General features: G+C 42.4%; 1 protein-coding gene across 2 annotated transcripts in view; it reads right to left on the bottom strand.

Moving 5' to 3' along the window:
* Positions 1-19179, bottom strand: part of NARS2 (asparaginyl-tRNA synthetase 2, mitochondrial) — a 48344-nt gene extending 29165 nt beyond the window's left edge. For both annotated transcript variants that reach the window (XM_039718287.1, XM_039718288.1), the window contains exons 1-6: positions 19132-19179; positions 16022-16131; positions 15528-15648; positions 14721-14861; positions 11508-11588; positions 3871-3971 (exon numbers count right to left, since the gene is read on the bottom strand). In XM_039718287.1, the coding sequence (XP_039574221.1) occupies positions 3871-3971; positions 11508-11588; positions 14721-14861; positions 15528-15587 (383 nt within the window). In that variant the 5' untranslated portion in view covers positions 15588-15648; positions 16022-16131; positions 19132-19179. The remainder of the gene's footprint in view (positions 1-3870; positions 3972-11507; positions 11589-14720; positions 14862-15527; positions 15649-16021; positions 16132-19131) is intronic.
* Positions 19180-19185: the final 6 nt, after the last annotated feature.

The raw sequence follows: 19185 nt of genomic DNA, 5'->3' as shown, positions 1-19185 counted from the left end.
ACTGAATTTCTCCATTATTTTCCTCGCTATGTCCACTCAGAACTTCACTTTTCTCAACTTATCCCCACTGCTTCTTGTCCTCTTGTCATTCACCACTGCAAAGAGTGGGCCTGTCTTCAGAGAACCTCCTTGCAGGTCCTAACAGGCTGATATTAGCTTGCCCTTCAGCCTCTTACCCATTTGCAGGAAACTTCAACACAATGTGTGATGAACAAGAGAGGAGAAACCTAGTGAAGGTCTGATAAGAGAGAAAAGAAACAGGGCTAAGGAGGACAAGGAATGATGAGATAACTTATTCTGCCATTTAGGAAGGGGATATCTCCCAGAAGTTTTAGGAAAGGCTATTTTATTCAAGTTCATGATGCAAAAGGCAGAACAGACAGGGCCTGGGATGAAATGTGGCACAAGGGAAAAACACTGATGTTAAACTATTAACAAGAGGGGCTGAAAAGAGAGGAGCAGGTACAGCCTGTGGGAAAGGCGAAAAAAAATTACTGCAGCCAGCAAGCTTTACTTATTGACAACAAATGGCTTTGGCTGTCTCCAGTATGGTTCTGATTCATCTTCAGCTGTCACAGACTCTCCAGCCCAGTTCAGGTCCCCAAGGGGGCCTTTGTCCTCACCAGAGGATTGAGGGGCAAGGAAATACCACATGGACTTCACAGCAAACCAACAACATTTCAAACCAGACATCAGGACACAGACAGCCCTACACTTGTACCGCACACACTGGCTACTGACTCATCAGAGACCAAGGAGACTGAAGGGGAGAGCTGTATTACTGAATAAAGACTTTTCTGGAGACCTTAAAAAGCCCATGGATTTACAGCAGCTGACAATGATTCAGACATGCTGAGCAGACAACCTAGATGCCGTCACTGCTAAGATGAGGCACAGTGAAATGAGAAGTTGTGCCAAGTAGGCCGCTCGTGTCACACTGAGAGACAAGATGAACTCCTCTGACCTTGCCTTCAGTAACAAGCACACACAGCACAGCAGACGGTCAATAAACGCAGGAACAGCTCTCTTCCCACTTGTCCTCAAAGAAAAAAAACTCGCCAACTATCAATGGCTCACTGCTTTCTCCTGTGATCAGGAATAGCACCCCAAGCAACCCTGCTACGAAACAGAGCCCTGAGCTCTGGACAACACACAAACATGGGCATCCAGGTGATTCCCTGTGGTCTGCTGATAAACTCTCTGCAAAGACACAGAAGATGTGATCCCAGACTCATCAGGTAAGTTCCTCCATACCTCCCTTTCCAGCCTTTTCCAACCACAGCTTGGAGGTTGCTCATGAGCTCTGTAAAGGTAAAAGCTAACCCCAAAATTACAGGACTGCCTACTTGACCTTCTGCTCCCCTTCTACATCCACCTCTCCAAGGACAAATTCTTACCTGCCTCTCATACCTATCCTGCTTCACCTCTACTTTCTAATGGACTTCTGCAGGATCTGTCTCTCTCCCAAGTCCTACAAGTCACGAGAGAATATGGGTCAAGACTGGATGGGGAAGGTTCTCAGCATTTCTATCTCAGTCTCCTCCCACAAATTTTTGGGAACAAAGTGTTCTCGAGAGCCTTAAGACTGCAACACTCAACATTATATTTAAGCTGAAGTAATTTTTGAAGACAAGATAATTTTAGACATGAAGAATTTAGTCTGGCTAAAACAAAGGATAAATTTCATGGAATCAAATCCAAAACAGATAAATCTTTACTGTTTTACCTGATTTGTTTATTGGGAAGACCAGAATATTTCCATTTTGAAGGTGGAAAACTCACTTTTTACTAGTCTAAGACTAAGGGTGAAAGAGTCAAGCGTGTCAAAGAGAGAGTTCTCTTTCATAATGGGTTTGGTCTTCATCAACACTGAATTTTCCCAATAAATTAACTAAATTAGTACAGTGAGTAGCTGGCATGAAATCAGCACAACAACCCTTATCTGAAGGCACATTCTTCTGAGCTGTTGTAATGTGGATTCTCCTCAGACATGGTACTTCAGCCAAATCACTGCTGGCCAGCTGGACTGCTGATAGAGCCTGTCAGAGACCAGATCTCAGGCAGGTAACACTGCAGTTGTTTGCCACGTACTAAGGGGGGGTTTCATCATGAACTAATGGTGACTTCAAAAACTTTTAAAGTGATCGGTTATTGTGGAGTGGAAATCTTCTCAAAATGGGAGGGATAAAATCCTAGCTTTAGAAAATGTGAACTTTAAAGATTGGCCTTTTAATCTGGGAGTATTTTAATATATATTTAATATTTATTTATTTAATATATTTATTAAATATATATTTAATATTTAATATATTAATCTGGACCTGTATTTCTAAGAGTGTTTGCTGTCCATACCTCATATGCAATGTTGAGAATCAGAGATGGAGTTTTTTTATGTAATCACTGTAGCACAGTTTATTGGCTGCTGACAAATAGCTGCAGTGAAATTGTTCAAAGGGCAATTTTTGCATACAAACCAAAACATATAAATTTTTTCAGAAATCTCTTGCCTGCCCAGTTTGTTCTCCCTGAGTGACGTGGTCCCTTCTCAGACCACCTCAATGTCTGTGATATGCTGAAATACTGAGGCTAGACATTCTTGATAGACAGGGTGCTTTTCATGTGGTGCCCTGCCTGCTGTGGCCAAACCACAGGTCACTTGCCAGCAGAAGACTGGTCTCATCTCAGATATTAGCTGGGGAAGGTTAATGAGGAAGAAGTTTGTTTAACTGAAGAGGGGGAGATTTTTGTCCCTGGAAGATGGGATGGCATGAACTTGTATGCGTTGTGACCTTTACTGAAAGGCGTAATTCCACAATCCAAGTAAAAGAAAGAATGTGGATTCTAATGATCAACCTGAAATACAATCTCACTCTATTACATCAGGCTGTACCCCTTAAATAGTACACAGCCTGCTCTAAGATAAAGCTAAACTCGGCAGATTGCTTGTCTGGTAAATACTTTTTCCATTGATATCACTCAGATGCACCTTGCTCTCAAAGGATGGATAAATAAAAAAATCAGCATCTAAATAAAAATCTTCAGCATGCAGTACATTACAGCTTCATGTTCCTATTTTACAGTAGTGTTTTGTTCTTACAGACATTTTGAATGAATCTAGGGCCATATAAATTTAGATGTGTTTATTCATAATGGAGCATAGCTGTTCTGGGAACCTGCTCCTTTTATTTTTATTTAAGTGCACTGAGTTTTTGAGGCCTGCAGCTCAAGTGGTATTGAATCCCTTCAGACTTCAAAAATAAATGAAGCTCTTCTAGATGCAAAAGCACTGCACTGATAGATCACACAGCATTAGCTCTCTAGATGCTATGAGACCCTCCAGAGCATAGAATCACCAAATGATTTTGGAAGTGACCCCAAAGACAATGTTGTTCTAACTCCCTGGCTACAGGCAGGGACACCTTCCCCTACCAACACCCCCATTCCTGGATGTGTTCAAGTTTCTCTGGTAAACCTGTGTCAGTGCCCCACCACTCTCAAGTAAAGAATTTCTTCCTAGTATCTAATTCCAACCTTTCCTCTTTCAATCTGAAGCCATCCCCCCTTGCCCTGTCACTCCATGCTCTTGTCCAAAGCCTATCCTCAGTTCTTTTGTAGCCCCTTAGGTACTGGAAAGGGCACTAAAGTCTCCCTGGAGCCTTCACCAAGCTGAACAATCCCAGCTCTCTCAGCCTGTGTCCACACAAGAGGTGCTCCAGCCCTCCGTCCAGGCTGGCCTCCCAGCACCCATCATCCAGCCACTGCCACTCAGTCCATTTCTGGCAGATAACCATGGCAGATATGTAATGGATACCAAAATTACCAGTTGGGAATATCCCACAGACAAAGATGAAAACTTCTAATTTTACTCACCCTGCCATTACTTCCAAATGGAGCTGGCCAGAAACTGTCAGGAAGGCAGGCACATTGAAGAAATGGGTCTTTTCCACAGACTCCTTTGCCTCTCTTGATGTCTGTAACAATGAGGAACAAGTCAGACCATTGGTGTTTAAATAAAAAGCACAGCACCCAGCTTATTTTCCCTTTTTTCAAAGCATCAATTTTCACTTTCCTACCAAAATGAACAGAGAGGAGGAAGAGAAGAATCTCTATCATTTGTAGTTTGAAACTTCATATAGCATTGCCTTCAAAATTCAATTTCAAGCCTGATGAGAAAATGGAGGAGTGTTTTCTGTGTCAGTCCCACTGACTTTCAGAAAAAAACTTTAAACACAGTGTTATTTTCTTTTCACAGGGAAATGAATTTGTTTCCACTGGAAAAAGACAAACAGTAATCCAAAAAAAAAAGCAAAGCAATATCCTCTTAAGATTTGTAATTCAGTCTTCAAAAGTATCTCAACTGAAACAATATTAATTCAGAGACATCACAGCTTACATATTATATAGGCAGTGAAAAATAAACTATGTTTCATTTCAGCTTTTGCATGCTTTTTTCAGGTCATCAGATATTTTATGCATAAAAATCTACAAGTAATAGAAAATTTAACAAGTTCAGTGCTCCATTATGAAAAACCTCAAAAGAAAAAAGAAGTCCCAAGAGACAACAGGCATAGATTTTTAAAAAGACACACAAAAATTCATCTGAAAACAAGAACAACCTTTAATATTTACTGTGGTGTCAAGCACTAGAACAGGTTGTCCAGAGAGGCTGTAAAGTCTCCATCTGGGGAGATATAAAAAACTCAGCAGCAGAGTACTGGACAACTTGCTCCAGCTGACCCTGTTTGAGCACAGTGAGATGGATTCGATGATCTCTAGAGGTCACAACTCAGTGACTTTTAAAGAAACATGAAGACAGATGATATTGTGTTTCAACATCTTGTATATTTCAATGTCATCCCTAAACTTTGGAGGAGACAAAGGTTCAAGAGGAAAACAGAATGAAACTTCAAAGCTAATCTGAGGTCTGGCTGATCTACATTCACTTCCAACTTCTGAAATAAATTTGAAATACCCAAGGTGTAGCTCCTAGGAGTCATGCTAAGTGTTGCTAATTCAGCTAAGTATGCCACTGCCTCCAGCCACCTCACTCCCTAACTTGCTCTGTCACAGGGAGCCTTGTTTGCCAGCCTTTGATAGCCTACAACCTGCCATTTTTCTCTATGAGCTTGAAGGTGTTGCTTTTGTTCTCAAAAAGCTCTGCTGCTCATCACAAAGATAAAACAGTGACTTCCAAAAACCTCAGATCACAAGGCAGTTTTATCTCTTCACAACATCACACTGAAGAAAAGAGCAAGCTTGCCTTGTTCCACAGAGATCAATGAAAATATGACAAATTGTGGCTCTAACCCCAGGACTGCTTCCTTTGCTTCAGAGGTTTTGAGGTTCTAAAAAAACCAAACACCAAACTTCGAGGATGCAGAAGCAGGTCCCTACTGTTTTCATCAAATAAACCCAGAGCATTTGCTCAAAAACAATAAATATATTAATAAACATCAAACATTCACATACTGCAGAACCATGGCCAGAAGACTACAGAGAAGGGCCATAGTTTCTGGTTTCTCTTTTCCTGAAAGTTTAGTTCAGACCTTCCTTGTTTCACCAGTGAAAAATCCCACCTAATCCTGTAGGATGCAACTTCTAAACAATGACAGAGAGACAAACTGGAATCAAGAAAAGAACAAGAAATCAGCCACAAAATCTCAATGCTTCCCCCCAAATCCACAAACAGGATACAGCTGTCTCCAGGAGCTGGGGCCAGGTTTATTTATAATGACTTTGTGTCATTTTTCATTCTCCAAATTGTATGTGATCTCAGAGACGTAAGGAAAATAGTGACTAGACAAAGTGAGCCAATCTACAAGTCAACTGGGCTCCTGAAAACCTGCAGCCTATTTAGAGGCTGTTGAGAGGTTACTGAGAGATCCCAAGATGTATGCTGCATTGTGAGCAGCTCGTGAATGGCTTCTGACAGAAGGTGAAAAGTAAACATGGCAATATTTAAATTTTACTGCCCCATCACCATCTGATCACCTCCCCTCCCCACAGCTGTCCACTTGCTCTCACTCATCCTAAGGCACAATATTCAATACCATGGGTACCACACAGCTCATGCAGAATAATTTTTCCTGCACAGAAAAGTTAAGGCCTCCCTTTTTGATCAGAAGGGACACCTTCAGCAAGAGAAGATTCCATAATTAGCAGCTGCACATTTCACAGGTACAAGTATCAGCTAATCCACTGGAGGTGATTCCTCCACTTTACACATTTGAGCACAGGCCAGTATTCCCAAGTGCCTGTGCCCCAGATTCATGCTCAGCCTTTTAGATCAAGATGGCTTCTTTATTATATGAAACCACAGCCACTGGTACAAGACAAACAATTAAATGGTAGGGGACACTATGCCTTCACTGCTGACACTGGGTGAGACTGGTTTTCATGTCCATGACTAGCAAAATGAAGCAACAACACAGTGGTGCTTTTACTTCAATTAGATGGACACTTCTCCCAATTCCCAACCCCAAAACACAGACTTAATAAAAGATTAGGAGGGGAATGATGGGTTTCCTTTCAAACTCTTTCCACCCCAGAGTGAAAACTACCCAAACTGCAATGGGGGGAAAAGGGATAGAGAATCATCTTGGTGTCTCAGAGTAAATGTGCTATAAACGTGCTAGTATTTGACGTCAACTTCAAAGGCTTTTTATTCTCATTCTAAATACAAGAACAACTGGATTTAGTACCTGTTTTGTTCTCCATCTCCTCAAATGTCTAATGATTTAATTTAAAATTATTCCCTTTGATGTCAGTCTTGTATTAGCTTCTCCTTGAGGCAATTAGCTTCAGGAGAGTACAAACTGTTTGATTCTGTCTTACACTCCATGCAAGTCAAAGGCATGAAGGGATCAGAGGAGACTTGAAAAAGCTCACAGAAATCATTGCTGTAGCTCTAGCCCAGGCCCACACAACCATGCTGCTGCAGCTTCCCAGAAACACATCTTTAATCCAGATTTGCCCTCTGTGACACCCCATCACAAACATTATTGGATTCTCCTTTTCAGACAACCTCTGCAAAATTCCAAGCTTCTAAGAAGTCCTCCTTGCAATTCCAGTCCTAATTCTGACCAGCTGGACTTGCACTGAGCAATAGCAGCTGGTTCTGATGAGACACACATCTCATAAATATGTACTGGAATGCATAACATCTCATAAATACAAACTGGACAGGCAGATATGAATCAGGTAAAAATGAGGAGAAACTGGGAGAGCTAGAACATGCAAAAGCCAGCCGTCCCTCAGCTCAGGTCCAGCTTACCCTGATCCCTGCCAAGCACTTCTCTGAAGTACCAGTCTCTCATGAACTGGCTGCCTCCCAGACTGTCACAGATCTCTAAAAGGGAAAGCACCTTACAGACACTAACACTGTTGTGTTTAAGTGTGATCCTCCCCAGCAGATCCCAGCTTTCTTTGGAGCTGACAAGGATATTTTTCAGTAGTACCAAAGGGATAGTAGGAGTAAGTTTCTGTATCTTCAGCAGCAGGTACATATTGCTGGTGCCACAGCTGGCACAGCCATAAACTCGCACCATCAAGAACCTAAAAACTTTGACAATCACTCCTTTGAGCAAGGAGCAAAAAACCCCCAAAAGCCCAACACCGTACAATCTCCAGATGCATTTTAGAGAAGAACTATACCTGGACAGTTCTTCAGGTTTACAGTTAAATATCCTAAATATCCTTTCAAGTAATGAAATGGCCTCATCCAGACCCTGGGTTCAGCCAGACACCATCCAGGTGCCATGAGGTGTGCATGGGAAGAGACAAGCCTCACACAGAGCACATTTTACCTCCTCTGGAGCGACAGGGACAGTGCAGCGCTCCTTACAGGTAGAGAGTAGTCCCAGGAAGGATACGGCCACAAGCAATAAAACTGCACGTGAGAGCTACTTCAAGGAGCTGTGAATGCATGATACAGCTGTTATGCTTTGGAACTCACTGCATACTGAGTTCCCCTAAAAGGCTGCAGCTGGGCAACAGGGAAAGTGACTGTGGAGACCCACACTAAACCAGCTGGAATGTCCTGGGCCAGACAGGCTCTTACAGAGCACTGAGAAGCCTCCAACTTCTCCACAGCAGCTGAGAGCTGCCATACAAAGAAAATTTTCCAGGCAGCAAAGTGGAAAAGAGAGCAATAGACTCAGAAAACAGGGAGTCTTCAACATTGCAGACAGAGCGGGAGGCTACTGAAAATAGCAGGGAACAGACATGCAGCTGGGTCACAAGGACAAAAGTATGGCACGTTTCTTAGGATGTAGCCACAGAAGGGGACCGGGTAAAGTTTCTTACAAAATAAAAAGCTGCTAAGAATTCTGGACTTCAGAAGAAATAAAAGAGAAAAATTAGTTAAAAAAAACAAGGAAAGAATTTGTGCTGAGGTGTAGGTGTTAAAACTGCTGGTATAGGGGAATCATTTTCAGATTAAAATAGAAAAAGGGGTATCTGCCCCTGCTGATCTGCATTCTCCCTGTTTCAAGAATTACTTCATCCTGCTTTCGATGATACTAAAACGCTGCTTTCAACAGTCACAGGTCTTCTAGTATTTTCAATATATTTACTTTAAAGAAAGAAGCACAAACAAGATGCTTTGTCCCCTACATGCTCCCACCACAGGAAGATACAGTCAACAGTGCAGAAAGCCACATGATGGTGTTGTTGATGTGGGTTAGGATCTGCCTAGTCATCTTCACACTTCTGGCAGTTTCTCCTCAAACCTACACTTTTCAGGTGGAGAAGTTTCCTCTGGAGTTGTTACTATCCTGTGACTTATATATTCTTTAAAACGTCCTCTGCTTATTGCACTCTTTTCATCATTACAGTAACTTCATTTTAAAAACATTTAGTTGATTTGTCCAGCAGAGAGGGAATATGGATTCACCCCCATCCCAAGTTTAATATGAGAGCATCCCAACCAAAGCTATGTACAGACTAATCAGGACATCCAAAACCAAACAAAGATAATGAGGAAGCTGAATATATAAACAAACACAAATCCTACAGGATTAAGAGCTTCGGGAATCAAAGACCACATTTCAAAAAGCCTTTTCATTCTAACTTCAGATAAATTTTTCCCCATTTCTTCAACTCACATGTAAAAGCATATTCCTACTCTCTTCACTTCCCATCACTTCAAAAGACTGACTAACATCTAATGGCTGCTCAGGCCTGTGCAGAGGATTAAATTTGTGCTAGTAAGAGAAAACAGCTATTTAAAGGTAAAAGTTCACAGTGGGTACAAAAGCAGCCTCTACTTGGGTCCTAAAGACTATTCAACTGAAGTCTTCAACTTACTCCACCTACAGCAGGTCAACTAAACTGGTGAGACTAGCTCTATACACTGCCCAAGGGAGCTAAAAAAACCCAAAAAAACAACAAAAAAAACCCCGAAAAAGCAGAAACACCCCAATCTGTTAACAACAGATGTACTGCAACTACTACAAATTCAGGAGTAATAGGACACCAATTCTGGTTGCAGCTAGAAGATAGGTCTTAAAACTTAAGGAACAGGATTTAAATATTTTTTGAAACTGAAGAATCTAATTCGAAGATTGTTTTCACCAATTCCCATCATCAGAAATCTCAGCTCCTCCTCAAATATAAGAGGAACATTAATTTATATTCTCCCTTGTCCTGCTCAGTGAATGAAAGGCTAGTTTAAAAAGTGACTGAATACAGCAGACAAGAATGTCTTGATAGTTGGTTTGGGCCAACTTGAAGATTCTGGGCCTTCCTGCAAATACCATACCCTTATTATTATGTCTGACACCCTTCTGTCACTCTTATTTTGTGTCTGACAGCATCACACACATGGCCTAAGGCAGGCTTAATCTCACCCATGTTTTCACTGGCAAAAAAAAGTGACGTGACCCCAGCAGGATAGCAGGCAGCCTTAGAGCTCTGCTAGCCAGGACCAGTTGTGAATTGGGCTTTGCAGAAACAACACTAAGTCCTAAACGAAGCCAGACAATGAAGCTGTAATCAAAGAAAAAACAGGGAATCAGGGACAACTTCCCTCTTCCCAGCAGCAAGTGGGTTTGTGAATTCCTTCCTTTATGGCACAAGCCATTTAATAGGGTCTGACTTGGCACTTAGTGCACACCTTTCAAGCACAGCTGTAGTTACATTTCTCCAAGACAGGTATTATTTACACCTCAGCAATCCCACTGGAGAGGAGTAAAATATCCACCTTGAACCATGCATTTAGATGAGATCCAGTTTATACAAGTTTCAGCTCACAGTTTAGCACCTCAATCAACATTTGCATCAGGGCTTCTGTCACTACCAGCCACCTACGCTGCAGTCCTGCATCCTCTACAGCTTTCAAGTGGATACAATTTGTACCGAAGACGCAATACGCTGTACAGCTGCAAACTGCATAATGTTTCCATCATTAAGTGTCACTTGTTTTCACGTCTTAATTTGCATGCAACAGCCTGGAGTGAACCTTGGGTAGTATTAAGGCATCTCAATTAAACAGGAACAATTTCGTTTAGCTAATCAACCCTATTGTCCCAGCAAGCAAAAAGCTGAGCCACATGTATTGGTGTGGAAGGGAATCACTGGTAGCACAGGTTAGACCTTGAGATCCTGGAGAACAAGTAGACAGAAGCTTTTTTTGTCACAAGGCTGTGCAGAGTGGAAGACACGATCCCACAGCAAGTAACTGCTACCCCAACAATTTTTCTTTTGCTTACAGATGAATCACCAGCAAAGCTGGAGACAATATGCATAAGAAGCAATGGATGCCATTGTTTGAAACAGAAGACTGAATTTCAGATACAGAAGTATAAAAGGCAGTGGAATTCTGTATGATTAATGACTGTGGGGTCAGGAATCATGAGAAATCTGTGGGGGAGATCTTAGTGGTTATGGCTGTGTTTCAGTTTCACAAGAGGTTCTGACCCATGATGTGAAGTACTCTTGTAATGACAGACTGTGGCGGTAATTTGGTGGTTATGGGGAAGCTTGACAATATTGGCGGAGAATTCCAGCAGGAGTAGCTTGTAGGGAGGAACCTGTATGTACACACTGGTGAAAAGGAGTTTCAGATATTACTGACTTTTTTTAAAAGAATTATCTCATGATTAATTATATTCTTTGTTTCAAAGCTCAGAAATACTTGAGTGTAGTAGCCTGTCCTGAATGGCCCATCCCATCTCTTGGGCTCTTACAATCACATTATTCTGTTTACTAAGATGTTCCACCTCCCTCCGTTATTCTCTGTAAATTTTTCCACAGCACCAGGGATAGAACAACCTCATCAGTACCAGAGATGCTGATTAATGCACAAAGCAGCAATAAAATAAAAGATAATTATCTGTTTAACTGTCTAAATTATTAATTGAAGCAAAGGATTGCTATATTAAAAAAAATACAGAAGTACATAAAAGGGTTTATGAAGATAAATATCTCCTCTAACCTTGAAGAACTCAAGAGTTGCTTTGAGAACAAAACCAACCAAACTGAAACAAACCTTATGCAACCCAACTTACCTCAATTTGAAAGAGCTCCCCAGCACCTTCACAGTCATTGGATGTAATGATAGGGGTATGAATATGCACATATCCGTTATCCTGGAATAGACAGAACAGCAAAGTTAACAAGCTGTCACCCTGAAGGATGACATCAACCAGCACACACAACTAGGCCATTAGCTCCCAGCCAGGACAGCACATGCAGTCTTTTGGGCAGCTTCTGTCTTACAAGGACAGATGACAAAATGCTACCATGATTTACAAATCTGTGTTTACTACCTGTGTGTTTTCCACCAGGTTTCATAACCAAAAAAGATTTATGTCATTACTATGAGGTTTGTTTTTTTTTTTTTTGCACTGGCCTGTTTCCAGATCATTCCTCTTTCTTTTCACTTTGTCCAGAATTTTTATAGTTTCGGGCAGTTTCAATCCAGTTCACCCCTAAGACCTCAACACTTTGCTTCTTTCAGCTTTCTGGAAGGCAGTGGTTAGGCAAAGGACACTCTTTGCGTGCTGCATTAAGAGAAGTGATCAAATGTGTTGGATGACAAAAATCACACACTGGATGAAAGAGATCTTAAAAACACCCAACCACCAATAAAGTGTCAGTCCTACCTTGCATCCTCTAAGATACTGAAGTCAAGCTGATTTTAAGAGACAGAGTATACCCTGTCTTGATCATGTTCTAGGTACCTGCAGAATTACACATTCATGTAATAGCTCACAAATCCAGCAGAGACTTCTGAAACCAGTAAGGCTGAATGAAGAGAGACCCTGCTCTCTGGATTTCTCTGCAGTGCAGACATAGGCTTTTAAAACAGCTGCAACCCAATATTCAGTGGATGGATACATCTCAGCTTCATAGCTTTTACCAAAATAATACAATTGAGTCACATGAGAGGTCCTGGTCCTTATCACCAGCTCCTTAAGGGACTAGGAAGACAGGAGTAGTATTTACTGCCCACTCTGAGAATCAAACTAAAATTAATTTGGATCAAAAACCTCATATGAACATGCAATGCATTTTGTGGGAGTACACAACCAAGAGGGAGCAAAGTCCCTGCAGTCAGCTCTAGGCTACCTTGGTTCTTCACTGGGATCCAGTTACTGCTTAGAAGGAAGTCTTGGATCCAGAGCTACTTGCTTTGCCAGAAGAAGAAAGTTTCACTCTACCAGTATAAAATGCAGGCCTTTGACACATTTCCCTGCATATTCAGAGCCTTGCTGGGTACATGGCCTCCCAGCTCTACAGGAGATGTTTGAAAATGCCTAAATTCCTCATACAGTGGTAGCAGTTGCTGTAAAGAAGCACTCTTCACCTAGATCCCTTACATGCTTTGGAAAGTAATGCAAACTGCACAGATCTGAAATAAGAGAATCCCCTTAAAACCTCTTGGATAATTCCCTTTATAAAAGCTTCTAAAATAATTCAAGTTACATTACTGAGCCTCTCACAAACCTGGAACTTAATGTACAGAATGGAATTTGCCATTCACAATGCAACTATCTTACTGTGCCTAGGAACAATGTTTCTATCCCACATGGACCACAATTCTCAGAAGAAGATTTCAAGAGGACATTTTAGCTTTCAACATCCCAACCAAAGGCACTTGGCACTAGGCATTCATTCCTGGAAATTAACAGGCTAAAAAAAGAGAGGTTTTTAAAGTTACAGAGTCTTGATAGCTTTGTGTATTCAAACAGCTCCACTTACTTTCTTCCACCATTAAGCTCCTTACAGCTTTGCCCAATGAAAATGCTCAAATTGTACTTTGTAGCTATGGTATGTTCTAACATTGTCAAGTCGGAAATTGCAATATTCTTGGGATGATGCAAGTGGCAATTTTAAGACTTCCTTCCATTAGAGACAGAATAAAACCACAGACATTCCTGGTGCTAGGAGAGTTCTCACACAAATATCAGGTCTGGGACCAGATCTTCCTTATTCCTTTAAAAAGAACTTTAGTGTAGCTGCTGCTGCTAAATTGATGATAGATTCTATTTTTTAAATTATTTTTTTAATAGAGCTCCGCTCTTGAGCACTGTAAACAGGAAGGTATGTCAGAGCCTGAGCAGGGGTTGATTTGGAGAAGCAAAGCCTGAATTTTGTACCTCGGGGGTTTTGTACCTCGGCTGCCTGCGGTGTCCAGGTCGGGAAGCACAAACTGTTGTAGGCAATGCCATCTAGTGGCTCGACGGCGGCACAGACTGATTCCCGACAGAGCTGGCCTATGTCTTAGGAGCAGGCACAATCCTGAAACCAGCAACTTTACCTGACACAGGACCGCACCCCCCACCACAAAAGTCATTCAAACACCATGCAATTCCACACGGACAGTTCTTAGAGAAAGCAAGCCTTCTTTGCCACTGCAGGCAACAAAGACCAGCAAACCTGGAACCAGAAATTCATCTCAACACTTCTAACCTGTTTCTTGGGCCACACTAATTATTATGTATGAATTTTGTCATCAGAATTATCTGAATGTGATTCTATTCTAGCTGAAGCCAGCTTATCTAAACTAAAACATGTTTATTTACAGGAACAGCTTTAAAGAAAGGCTCATGCATCCTAAAGAACTTGCTACCTTTCTTTTTCTAGTCACACATGGTCTCTATGTGACATCTAGCATCAGAGCTAATTCACTGCTCCCCTGCCTGCACAAAGCCCGTGCTGTGCCCACAGCTTAAGAGTGACACATTCAGAAAACACAGGTGGCTCCCACCCATCAGTGTCAAATGCATCAGACCAGGAGTCTCTTAATATCAGCCAACAGCATCCCCACAGACTTGTACTGCAGTAAGAGGCAAGAACTGAGAATAACATGAAGCTCTGAGTCAGTTTGTCTGTGTTCCTGTATCACAGATTTTTCCATGTGGGAGGATGTTTCTGTCCAAGGACCATAAGGTCACTGCAGAGGATGGGTTAAACAAGTCCATATTATGTTGTGTTCCACAGACCACACACTTGCAGGCAATTACACTGCAATTCTGTGAAAGGGATAAATAACAGGAAATGGGTGGAAAGGCACTGACAGGCCACAGATGCACTAACCTGGTCATAAGCAACAGTCTGGCCAAGGCCCAGCCAGGCTCAGACCTGGAAAAAAACCACTGTGAGCAAAATCCATATCCTGCAGGCAAGATGTCATGCTCCTTCCCTCCTAACCTGCTCCCATAAAGACAGCCTGGGTGGAGTGTTCTACAGGAGAGGCTGGATACAGAAGGGACTACCTGGAAGAAGGAGTGGATGCCTGCAGTGGCTTCGCTGCGGATTCGCAGGAGGGCGCCCAGCGTGTTGTTCCTGCAGCGCAGGTGAGGGAACTGCCGGACGTACTCCAGTGGGTGCCTCTCCTTCATTTTCAGGGGAAACGACTGAAAACAACAAGGAAGTCAATGTAAGAGGATGAGAACTTGGGAGTCCATGCAGTTTTATTGCTATTGCTAGGGAGAGAATGCCATCTCTCCCTACTAAAATTCAATCACCATCACAGAGTACAGAAGAACTAGATGCTTTTGCCTATCTTTTCTGCTTATTTTGTGTATTTTACAATGCTTAGAGCAGAGAAAGATCCACCAACATCAGAAGAAGTATTAGCATTCTAAAACACTCCACCTTTTGGATGTTGAGCTCCCCTGAAACCCAGCTGTTCACCTCACTGCTGCAACAGCAAGCTGGTTCTGAAGATGCCTGTGCCAGATATGGCTCTTCCAACTGCACAACCTAGAGTGTCGTGCCACTTCCACTGCTTCTCCAATTCATGGTAAGCCACCTGCACAGGTTAAGTGCTTCAGGGTGGGACTAAGGCATACTTTTAACTGTATGTTAATACACATTTTCCATGGAGAAATGGCTCTGTCACAGAAGCGAGCTTTCATGGAGATCCAATGTTTCTCCTTTGATGTGCTCTACAGACACTGCTGACAAATCAAAGTCTGCAGGACCACTCAGATTTAAAGAAAACACAGTTGCAAGCATGCTTTGCTGGATACTTGGACCTTCAAGAATAGATTTCCAGCAGTCCTGCTATAGTGACATACCCAAATATCACAAGGTCCCACCACATTAATGGCTTCAGCTTGCAGCTCCATGTTTTGCATCCTATGAGGACTTTTGACAAGCTTCCCTTGCACTTCCACTGAGCTTCCAAAAGTCAGGTCTCTAAGAAACAAAGAAAAAACAACAGCTTAACTGGGTGCTGATACAACTACATTCAGAAGAGAGATTCCTGTTAATTTAGCTGGATTACTTAGGATGATAAGAGATGCTGTAGCCATAGAGCTTAAGTGACGAAATGAAAAATTATTAATGCAGAGGTGGGAATGGGAAGAGATTCACAAAGCTAGAGAAGAATTTAGGACAAGGCAGGAATGTTGGACAAGAGGGGAGAAAAGTGACAGGTTTTTATTAGAAGAGGCTCTTGGTGGAGACAAATGTGGTTGGCGAGTCCCTGGCACAGGGAAGGAGGCCTAAGCAGACCCCTCCAAGCACTGATCAGCACGTGTATTTCTCCAGTTATTTCAAATGGACCTACTTCTTTTCCAGGCTGGGATCAGCAACCACCTGGAGGCTTTCCAGAGAACTCCCATCATTTATGTGCAGGAACAAAACTTCCTTCTGGGATCGGACAGAGCGAACCCAGCCCTAGAGGTAAAAGAACAAGAGATTTGTTATTTTTTGGCAGGAATGCCGTGTGCTCATGCTCTTCTTCCATCTGAGCTGGACATACCACTTCAGGCCTAATTCAGCTTCTTACTGAAATCAAAGTAACTGTTTCTTTAGAGGCAAAAAAATAATGACAATAAAAACAAAAAGAGAAAAAAAGTTAGTGTCAGTTTTTCTTTTCACTTCAAAGCAGAGAGAAACAAATCCTTAGGCAGAGACATCTTTCTGAGGCAGAGTCTCTTCCCAAGAACAGCAAGGATTAAAAAGATGTACCTGCATCTTTGGGGAGCTGAGAATAAAGAAATCAATGAAGTGCTCTGAAGATGTAAAGTGTTTCAGCAAAGTACATATTCCTATTGGTAATGTCCCTTCCAAACTCTTCTTACTAAAGCAGGAGAGACCAGTCATGCACTATTCTTCATTACAATACATGCAAGACCATTCTGATGGTTTTCAGTATCAGTTTTGTTGTTCTATCCTTGTAGAAAGGTTCCAATGTTTCAAATCTTCAAATCTGTTCACTAGAGGTTTATGTGCCCTAAAATGCTGGACTGCTAAAACAATGTTGCAGCCAATAAATTCACATGAAAAACTAGGTATTCATACAAAACAAAAATAAAAATGATTGCACTGGATGTTTCTCCTTTCATCTCAAAAACCAAGACTGCTTCATTGAGCCCATGGGGGGGAAAAAAAAAAGCTATTAAGAAAAAAACTTAGAAATATTTTGTTCAGTTTTATGAAAAGAATAAAACTAATGATACCCCAATCCTTTGTAACAGCAAAACAGGAAAACCAACCATGTACAGTGCAGGCTAATGTCTTAATTTGAGTTTGTTAATGACATATAATTTTTAATTACTTTTTTATGGGAAATGTTATGTCAGTACCAAGGCAGCAAGCAAAATTTAACTCCCATAGTTGCTCCTCAGCTGACCAGAGTTGAGACAAAGCTGGCCTTCAAAGCAAAATTATCTGCTGGGGGTCTTGCAGATCATCTTCTAACAATATTGTAGAGAACAAATAAAACCAGGGCTGATTAAACAACCAAACTGCCTCTTTTCCAACCAGTTACATCTTAACTGAAGGGACCAAATAGTCCCAATGACTTCAAACTGGGCAAGTGCTTTAGTAATTTTAAACCAGACAAACCAATGCAAACCATCTACTTCTGTCACCCAGACAGAACAAACCAAGAATTAAACAGCCTGAGAAGTAAAGTGTGTTATAGTTTAAAAAATTACTACTAACACAGGCAAAGCATTACACAGGCTTGTATAACATGCTTTCCATATTCCAGTAAGAACCACGGAAGATTTTAAAGATGTGAATCTAGTGAGTCAGACAGAGTAAAGCACCCCTAGTTTCTAGTTCTACCCAAAGGAAGAACTAATGCAAGAAACAAGATCATCTGGGCATCCTCTTATTTGTATGGTGAAAGTAAAAGGTGTTTCCTATGGTATCATGCCTGAAGCTGTTGCGCTTATCCTCTGTATTCCAGGAAATCCCCAGAACACAGCATGTATGTTATATTGGATTCATGTTTAATGTATAGTGGCAGACATTTTTCCTCAGTTTCCCTCCCCACAAACACTCCTTAACAAAACACACCAAAAAAATGAACAAAGAAACTTTTTTGCCACCTCATCAAGCTGTTCTGGAATCGATTAAATAAGAGAAGGAGTCTTGCATCCGGCAATAGGAAGTAAAAGCATACCCACAGGCTTGCACTGGAGCAGCAGAGGCTGTGGCAGCAATGTTCTGACCACTTCACACCTCACCAGAATGAGTGTATAACAAGAGTGACAATCCTGACTGTAACAACTAGACTGCACGGTCCAACAATCTGGCCATTATAAGGTTGGATTTAAGCCAGACCAGATTCCTAGCCCATTTTAATACAAAGCCCCCACATTTTGGTAGCAAAAGGGAAGAGGAAAGCAGCAAGGGTCTGGAGGACAGGGAAGGGGAAAGAATGCCAGTACTGCAAATTTTAGCATCAATTTATTCTAGCTTGCATTATTAACCAAACTACATCCAAAAAGAACCAACACTGGATGAGCTTTTTCCTACCCTATTAGGCTTCACCTACGTGTGAGTAGGAACACCAGCGTGCTACAAACTGGGTTTGTTTTTTTTTTTTTTCAGTAAAATCACAAATGGCTTGAATTCAAAAGGAACTTAAAGGTTATCCAGTTCTAACCCCACTGCCACGGGCAGAGACACCTTCCAGTAAACCAGGTTGCTCCAAGCCCCATCCTGGCCTTGAACACTTCCAGGGAAGGGACAGCTACATCTTCTCTAGGCAATGTGTGCCAGTGCCTCACACCCCTCACAGTGAGACATTTCCTTCTTATAAATCCATGCACTTTCAGTTTTGTTTAAAACTGCTACCAAACACCCTAGTCTTTTTCATATTCATCCAGAAATACTGATAACAGCTCTGCATTGAAACAGGGACTCTGTGTGTGCAACCACCACTCTGCCAGCTGGAAACACCACAAAACAGGGGAACAAGCCTATGCCAAGGAAAAGTGCCCCATAGCTAAAACGGGCTATATATAATAGACCGTTAATTCCAGGATATCTTGGCTCACAAGAGGAGCTAAATACAAACGTCAGTGGAAGTGTTACCGATGGTTCTACTGACACAGCTCTAAACCTGGACGTACGTGGCACAAGCCCTGTGAAAAAGCTTTAACACCAGCAGCACACCCAGGCGCTGCTCCCCGGAACAGAGCGGGCGATGAAGCCAACGTGGCGGAGAGGAGCACACTCACTGCGACCCACCGCAGCTCCTCCGCACGGGCACGCTGACCCCGAGGCTGCGCTGGCCGCGACAACAGCGACCCGAGCACGCACAGCGGGGCAACACTGCCAGCGCCTCGGCACGCCGGCTCCGGGAGCCGAGCAGAACGCTCTGCAGGGCCCCCGCTTCCCCCGCCGGCCCAGCGCCCGGCCCGGGCCGCGGGCACGCACCTGCACTCTGACCGCGTCCGCCGGCCGCCGCGCCCCCAGCGCCTCGCGCACCCG

The sequence above is a fragment of the Passer montanus genome, unplaced genomic scaffold, assembly GCF_014805655.1.
Source record: "Passer montanus isolate IOZ18808 unplaced genomic scaffold, ASM1480565v1 scaffold4, whole genome shotgun sequence".
Classification (NCBI taxonomy): Eukaryota; Metazoa; Chordata; class Aves; order Passeriformes; family Passeridae; genus Passer; species Passer montanus.
The sequence above is the reverse complement of the archived record's forward strand: the minus strand, read 5'-3'. Positions and strand labels throughout refer to the sequence as shown.